Source organism: Dermacentor variabilis, chromosome 1 (genome assembly GCF_050947875.1).
Source record: "Dermacentor variabilis isolate Ectoservices chromosome 1, ASM5094787v1, whole genome shotgun sequence".
In the NCBI taxonomy this organism is placed as follows: Eukaryota; Metazoa; Arthropoda; class Arachnida; order Ixodida; family Ixodidae; genus Dermacentor; species Dermacentor variabilis.
In genome coordinates this window covers 231,797,287-231,805,681 of record NC_134568.1, presented here as the reverse complement: position 1 = coordinate 231,805,681, position 8,395 = coordinate 231,797,287, and the positions used below count along the sequence as shown (strand labels likewise).

General features: G+C 43.1%; 1 protein-coding gene across 2 annotated transcripts in view; it reads right to left on the bottom strand.

The window, feature by feature from the left end:
- Nucleotides 1-2,566: 2,566 nt before the first annotated feature.
- LOC142559026 (E3 ubiquitin-protein ligase MARCHF6) overlaps nucleotides 2,567-8,395 on the bottom strand; it is a 168,791-nt gene continuing 162,962 nt past the window's right edge. For both annotated transcript variants that reach the window (XM_075670815.1, XM_075670816.1), the window contains exons 21-22: nucleotides 4,594-4,729; nucleotides 2,567-4,207 (exon numbers count right to left, since the gene is read on the bottom strand). In XM_075670815.1, coding sequence (XP_075526930.1) covers nucleotides 4,117-4,207; nucleotides 4,594-4,729 — 227 coding nt within the window. In that variant the 3' untranslated portion in view covers nucleotides 2,567-4,116. The remainder of the gene's footprint in view (nucleotides 4,208-4,593; nucleotides 4,730-8,395) is intronic.

The window sequence follows — 8,395 nt, the reverse complement described above, 5'->3', positions numbered from 1 at the left end:
TTCTGCAAACTCTACTAATAATTCTCCTCTGCTATTCCTAGAGCCTATGCCATATTCCCCCACTGACTTGTCTCCAGCCTGCTTCTTGCCTACCCTGGCATTGAAGTCGCCCATCAGTATAGTGTATTTTGTTTTGACTTTACCCATCGCCGATTCCACGTCTTCATAAAAGCTTTCGACTTCCTGGTCATCATGACTGCATGTAGGGGCATAGACTTGTACCACCTTCAATTTGTACCTCTTATTAAGTTTCACAACAAGACCTGCCACCCTCTCGTTAATGCTATAGAATTCCTGTATGTTACCAGCTATTTCCTTATTAATCAGGAATCCGACTCCTAGTTCTCGTCTCTCCGCTAAGCCCCGGTAACACAGTACGTGCCCGCTTTTTAGCACTGTATATGCTTCTTTTGTCCTCCTAACCTCACTGAGCCCTATTATATCCCATTTACTACCCTCTAATTCCTCCAATAATACTGCTAGACTCGCCTCACTAGATAGCGTTCTAACGTTAAACGTTGCCAGGTTCAGATTCCAATGGCGGCCTGTCCGGAGCCAGGTATTCTTAGCACCCTCTGCAGCGTTACAGATCTGACCGCCGCCGTGGTCAGTTGCTTCGCGGCTGCTGGGGACTGAGGGCCGGGGTTTGATTGTTGCATTCATATAGGAGGTTGTGGCCAAGTACTGCACCAGGGTGGCCAATCCTGCTCTGGTGAGAGAGTGCGTTACCGGTTCTGGTCACCGGGATCAGGCCGCACTGCAGGCCTGTTTGTGCAATTTCTCAACACACGGTTTTTTTTTTCTTTTTTTTTTGTATTTCCCGGAGGAGAATTGCGCGGCACCAGGATTTGAATCACGGTCCTCTTGCACTGGAGACGGATACTCTACCGTCCCCGCAGGAGTTAAATTAAAAATTGAATTATGGTGTTTTGCGTGACAAAAACCACTTTCTGATTATGCACGCCGTAGTGGAGGACTCCGAAAATTTCGACCACCTGGGGTTCTTTAACGTGCACCTAATTCTAAGTACACGGGTGTTTTCGCATTTCGCCCCCATCGAAATGCGGCCGCCGTGGCCGGGGTCCGATCCCGCGACCTCGTGCTCAGCAGTCTAACACCATGACCACTGAGCAACCACGGCGGGTCCCGCAGGAGTTGTACGCCTCATTTAACCTACAGTGGCGCCCTATTTGATCAGTCAAGGTGGACCAATCTGAGCTCGGTTATACCGCATGGATGGCACTCGGCTAGAGAACCTGGTATTTATGACCTGCACATGTGTGGCCACACATAATTGAGGATATATAATTTTTTTTTTAGGAGGGTTTCCGTACAGTGATAAAAGGAAGGAAAATACCTTTAAAAAAAAAAAAGGAACATAACATGTGATTTGAACTCGTGATCCTTCAATGTTGCCCGGAAAGGTAGCTCAGTCGGTTGGTTCGTCAAGCCAGCGGTTACTTTCAAGCGCTATAGCTCCTGCTCCGAGCCTAATACTTATGTGGAAAGGGGCTGGTGTTGTCCGCGGCAGTCGATTTGGAAGGCATAATTTCTTGGAAAAATGGCCGCCAGAGGAGCAGCGTGAACTCGAGCGGCTTTAGAGACTAGGAAAACTGCCTTAAAGTATTTAGAATTGAGGGGTAGTTTCGTTAACAAACTATAACACGGCAATCAGCACTCGAATATAATTATAACCCTAATAATAATTGTAAATATTCATCTCATCTATAGTATCTAAAGCGCGCGCTGTTTCTTGCCTCTGCGTGTAGTAGTTAAGAGAGCCAGTTTAAGGGCGGAGAAGAGGGAAGGAAAAGAAAGCAAACTTGCAGCGCCGTGGTTTTAAGGCGCAACCGTGGTAGAGAAACGGAAAGGCGATATAAGCATGCGTGGCCATGATACGCACACGACAAACTGCCTTACAATATTTAGACTTGAGGGGAAGCTTCGTTAACAAACTATAACACGGCAATGAGCACTCGAATACGACGAGAGAAATAATTGAGACGTGGAAAATTCCCTTGAAATAAATCTGGTTTGCGAGACAAATGCTTGTATGTATTGCTTGTATGTATTGTATGTATGTAAATGCACTTCATTATATTGAGGTTCAAATACATGGTGTTATATGTACAAGAGGTTACGAAAAGTTACGTACTTCGTTATATCGCGAATTTCGTTAAATTGAAGTTCGTTATATTGAAGCTCATTACATTAATGTTTAACTGTATAAGAAAGTGCCGATTATACCAACTTCGTTATATCGAAGTTTAACTGCCAATTCAGTATGCGACGTGTGACAGAATAGAGTAGTGCAATACTGAGCAGAACTTGCAACACAGTTCATCCAAAGCTGAAACAAAAAAAGTTCTTTAGTTGCTACCTGACGAATACCACAAGATGGATCGTATATTAAGTGATTCTGTATATATATGCTTCAATGTGCACACTCGCAATATTGTTTTCCACATAAACTCAACATGCAACACTAACCCTAATGGAAATCCTGAAGTACAAGCAATTTGACTTCAATAGCCAAGTGTACAAATAGATGAGTCAGAGTCGCAAAGTTGTTTTCGAAAATAATTTCACCTTTCAGCTTTATTGACCTAAATATGCCACCTGAACATCACCCCTTAATGACTCTAGAACAACCAAAGAGATGTCTCTCCACAGATGGGAAAACAATACCTTACATTCAAGGTACACTGTTTCAAGCCAGTCACATCAGACATGAAAGTTAAGCTAACGCAGCTAAAATGTACACAACTTCCCTTTTTTACATTTTGAATTGAATACAATGCAATTTCATGCCTGATCTTCAAAACAATATCAACCAGTGTCTCTTCAACATAATATACAATGTGCATTTGTAACTGCAGCACCTATGCAACCTATACAAGAGAGAACGGTACAGAGCTCACCACTGTGTAATTTTGAAACAGATCAAGAAGCAGAATACAAATCTATTTCAAAATTTGCAATAAAACCTGCAACCCTCACTAACTTCTGAGCAAACAAGCTTTAGTCTGTACAAAGCTTGCGTGATTAGTATTTGGAATGTGGGGTCTACAACGAAAGGTACAAGATCGCCAGAAAGCTCTACACAGGGGACATAAAGCTATGTTCATTCAAAGCAGGCTTAGTCCTTATGGTTACAGCAAAAATTTCAACATCAATGTGAAAATTAAGCTACAAAAGCCAAAAAATGGTGCAAACTTGCCCCCATACCAAGAATAAAAATTAAAAACATCTTCCAAGTGCTATATCACACATCACTCAGAGATTACATGCAAGTGATTTAAAATATATGCCAGAGCTGCAAAATTGCCACACATTGCTTAAGCATACCAGGATGCCAAAAGAATATTTTCGCACTGCATCTTCAAGGCTGCTGAGAAAAGGATAAGCATCTCCAGCCTCCCACCTATTTGTGCCCAACCGAAGAACATGCAACAGCTTGAATGAACACTTTTCAGCCCTGTACATAGTACTCCACTTTACTGCAAACAGCAGCAGCGCCTTTGGTTGCAAGCACTCCTGAAAAACACTTGCACACAAAGCATGCCCTTGCCCAACCTCATCTTTTCCTCACCTCAAGAGGGAGACCTATGTGGCAAGAGCTTCTCCCAGCAATGTGGTCTGAACCAGCAGTGCTTAGAGGGCACTTACAAAGCTGGTATCATCTATGTCATCATCGTGACTGGCAGTACAGCTGGTGACCCGTTTTCATTAACTGGTGGTCACTTCAGTTTGAAGGGCAAATCCTCTGCAATCAACAGGCCAGCAATGCGTTGACAATGTGCCAACCTTTCACGACCAGAAGGAGACACCATAACCATAAACTTGCTCAAGTAATCCTTAGGGTGCCTTCATGTTTGTAGTAGATCACTGCTCCCACGAAGCAGCCTTCAATCACTGGTTCAGCCAGTGCCATTGGAGAAGTCAGCCCAACCTTTAAAATGTCGACTATACAACACGAGAAATGCAGTTCTGACAGACAGAGCAGCTTTTGGTAGCGCCAAGAAGCCAGGATCCATCCAGCTTGGGCACACACGCACTACCACATCAGGAAAGTCCAGTGCGTGGGATATTTATGTACACATAGGCCAGCAGGTCCTAAGAGGAGGCTGTCAGCTGAGATGTGGTGGCAAAGCTTGACGCAGGCCTCCTGTGCTCATAGTTGACTAGCCGGCGGCCTACAAGGTACCTGAGCAGCCACAAGAACCACACACCTAAGTACAGCCACAGCACATCCACAGTCACTGCCTCGGCCAATCAAAATACACTGTAGAATAAAACTAAACAGAATAATTACAGCCCTCATTCACCTGCATGTAGTAAATATAATGCTTGACATACTTGGAGAGAAGATTAAAAATGTCTACACAAAACTAGATTACTTCTGCAGCAATATGGTGTATATGAATTAAACTGCAACAACTTAGCAGTGATGAATTGACGATGACAACAAACAAAACCAAAAACTGTGCAAAATAGCAATTTACATCTCACAAGTTAAAATTTCATTAGCTTTTAAATTTGCACAAAAATATAGTAAAAGAGAACTACTGCACCAGTGCATTGTTCACTTACTTATCATTCTTGATGTGCTCATACAGTCGACAGAACTGGCGCACTTGAAACACCATGAATGCCACAAAGGCACAAAGTGCCAGCAGAGAAGGGTAGATTCGCCGCAGAACCAAATTTTGTGTCTCCGCACTGCTGCCTGCAAAACAGAAGACACTTGCTTCAATTTGACAGTCCTTGACACTTTCAATAAAGCTGCATGCTTATACAGGGTGTTTCCACCAGCTTGTGCACAGCCTCCAAAAAGGGCAGGTGCAACCCATTTAACAACCAGCAATGAAATCTTGAGCAACTAAAAATGTCTTGTGATCAGCATAATTGGCAATGAACAAAAAATAATTAGCTACATTTTGAACTAGCGATTTAAATGCAAAGCCTTTAATCAATAAGTTGTAAAGTGAACTGAGAAACAGCTGATCAATTTGTTTTCATGAAGGACAAGTATAGTACACAGCTGAGGGCTAAATTTTTCCGAGCCCAAAATGCACGAGATCTTTCTGAGCCCGAAATGCATGAGATCTGAAAGAATTGCCACATGACTAGGCATTAGGCGGCAAAAATGACGATGCTGAGGCCCATAGTTTAAAGTGATGTTTGTTTCGGGTACGTGATGAGACATTTAAAAGTGATATATGTACAGGAAAAAGCACTAAAGGATGGCATAAGCTAGTGACAAACAGATATTGAGCACTGATGCGAGTTGAACATGCACAGCACTCAAAGAAGGCGTTTGCCTCTCACTCACCCCATTCTTGGCGCTGTTCCCTGTAAACATGCTACTTAACCGACCACAATAAATTCCCATTAACTTGAAGCTGTAAAATCGAGCGAAATCACAAAAGCGGAAGCCTGCTGGCCGTGCACAGACCACATGGAGCCTTTTTAAAATGCCACCAGTAATATTCCGTGTCTCTTTTCCACATATAGGCTGTTTCACATGGCATGATTTTCACTCAGTGTCACAGTGAATTCCGTCACTCAGCGACCACTGCGATGTGGAGGGCTCTCCACGACTGGATTCCAACAAGTTGGGCGCGCCGGCACTGATTTGCAGCAATCGGCGCAATGTGGGAGGGGCAATGTGTGATGTAACAAAGTGCCGTCGAAATTGCCGCTTTCCTGTTTCACCGCGCATTGAAAGCTCTGCGAAGCAATGTCGTGCACCTGTTTTTTTTTAACAGGGCATACCCACCAGCGCCTGCGGCTTAGGAGCTTCACAAACAATTTTTTTTCTCCAGCTCACACAATTCATTTAAAAGGAGAAGCTGCATGCTATCAAGGTCGGGAGCAGACACCGCCTTTAACATAAGGCACATACCCACTGGATCGTCACCATTATCAACCTCTTCATCGCTAAAAAATTGTGCCATCTGCTTGCACATGCACACTCAATACTGAAGTAGCTTGTTCTGCAAAAGCAAATACTCCTTCAGGAAAATAGTTATGGCTTCTATAGTACCACAACAACGAAACTAGAGCGCACTAAATGAAACCACCCCACCGACGCCACACAAGCCGCATGCTCATACTTGCGGTATTGTGCAGCGTCTCACTCACCGCACCTGCAAGCAACCGTAGTCTCAACGCTTTTAAATGTTAAAAAATAGCATACTTATTCTATTTTCAAATAACAATGGGAAAGTTCTAACATTTGACTAGCTTCCATGTTGTCTTTATTTAACGATACAGGCGTAGATACTTCGTGAGTAGGGGGCAACCTTGAGCATAGCTGTGACAAAAATAGCACTGTCACAGACACATGTGAAAGCTGTCAGTGAAAATCGCTATGCAACGTGCGTGGCAGAACAATTTTTTTCAACCCAAAAGCAACATGTGAAACAGCGTTAGGGGAACCAGACAGGTCGGTATCTACGAGAAACGGCGTTACTGGCACAGTGCATGCAATATTTGAGGCCAGTCATCCAAGCATGAACGGTTCCAGATATCTAAAAAGCTGATGCTGCTACTTTCAGCATGGTAATGAATTCCGGACAATTTCACTACAAAAACCAAAACTAAACTGTGGAAAAGTGCATTTGTCGCGCCTTTAGAAGACAGCGACGAGATGTCCATGCTAAAATTGAATTTTTAACAACCCAAAGCTACACAATGGGTTATAAATGATGCCGTTTGACGGCTTTCGGTCCTTTAATGTGCACAGCACAGTACACACGCAACTTTGAATTCCACATTCATTGAAATGTGCCTGTAGGAATCAAAGTCGTGACCTTGCGCTTAGCTGCTGAACATCACAGCCACTGAGCCACCATGGCAGGTGCTCTCAAGTTTTGCGATAACATGAACAGCTAAGTTGGATGTGATTGACATACCATGAATAGAAGGAGAGAAACATTTCGGGATGTGTAGGGTTTTAACATAAAGAGTGTCACACTCCATGCTCCACCCTGCAGGGCTCTCCCTTTTCCTTCATGTATGTTGCCAAGCTTTACTCAAAACAGCTTTAAAGAAAACTCTTTTGCATGACAAACATCTGACCTATTATAGTCTATAGAGGACAAAGTGCAAAACCATATTTCCAATGTAGTATTGCAAGCTCTTGCCAGGTTGAAAGAAGATGGATAAGCAGTGCTGCCTTTGAACAAACAGATCAAATTGTTCATTTGAGGCTATTTTTGTGCTTGTGAAGTGTTCAGGCCTGAATATGCACTGATATTTAACAAGTAGCCCATTTCGTTCTAATAAGCAGTTAAGTCAATAATTCACCATTCCTTAGAAAGTTTTTCCTACAGAGCTTGCCAGTGCAAATGACCACTAGCCAGATGCTTTCTTACAAACACTTGAGTTTATTATTAAATAGTGCTAATAATGTATTCAAAGGATCTCGTTGCAGGTCCTGCAGCATTTTGTTATGTATGCAAATCGGTCCTGTAGCCTTGATTTTCTTTATTTGATATGGCTACATGTCATTCTTCAAATATGAAAGATTAATTATAAGGCCAACAGTTTTGCATGTTAATAACTACATATTTTTTTCCTTTTACATTAGCACTTTCTGTTGTGTTGTTAAAACTCTTGCTTCATGTAGAACAGAAGCTTCCTCCTAACCTTAAGTTCAAAGATCTCCCGTGCATCTCATTCCTTCACCAGCAGCGCTGGTCGTAGTTATGGTCATTGATCACCTCTGCTTGTTTCTGAGGGCACCCAACAGTAACCGATGTGCTACTGTATGCACTGAGCAAATGCCTTATCGGGTGGAGGCCATAGTAGTTAGACAGTTCTTTAATTCATCTTGTCAACTTTCTTAATGAGAACACCGTGCTGTGCCACAGAGCATCACACATGGCCATCACAAATAGGTATGTGCAAATATTTGATGCTTTTGAATAGTAAACCAGATTTTAAAAATCCTTAGATAATATAAATCCTATTTGATGTGGTCTTCGAATTGAATAATACTGTATTTACACGATTGTAAGTCGACCCTCCCATATCGCGTGAGAGGAAGAAAAAAAAAAGAAAAAGAAGAGCATACCCGAGGGCGCATTCGATAACGAAAATTTATTAGTAGCTGACATGGTCACTGGACTACTCGTCTTCACTAGTGCTGCCATCGTCATCGTTGCTACGGCCCCACAGCATGTCGTTGTCCAGCGAAATTTCACATTTGGCAAACGACCGCACCACATTTGTGGCCGCACCACGCCACAAACGACCGCACCACACCGAATGCACCCAACTACACGCAGCCGTCAGGGAGGTTCTTTTGACAGGTCCAGTTGGCGCAATTTCGCGGTCTTCTGCCGCCAGCCACTCGTTGTACTCACGGCGGAGCAGGTCCTTAAAA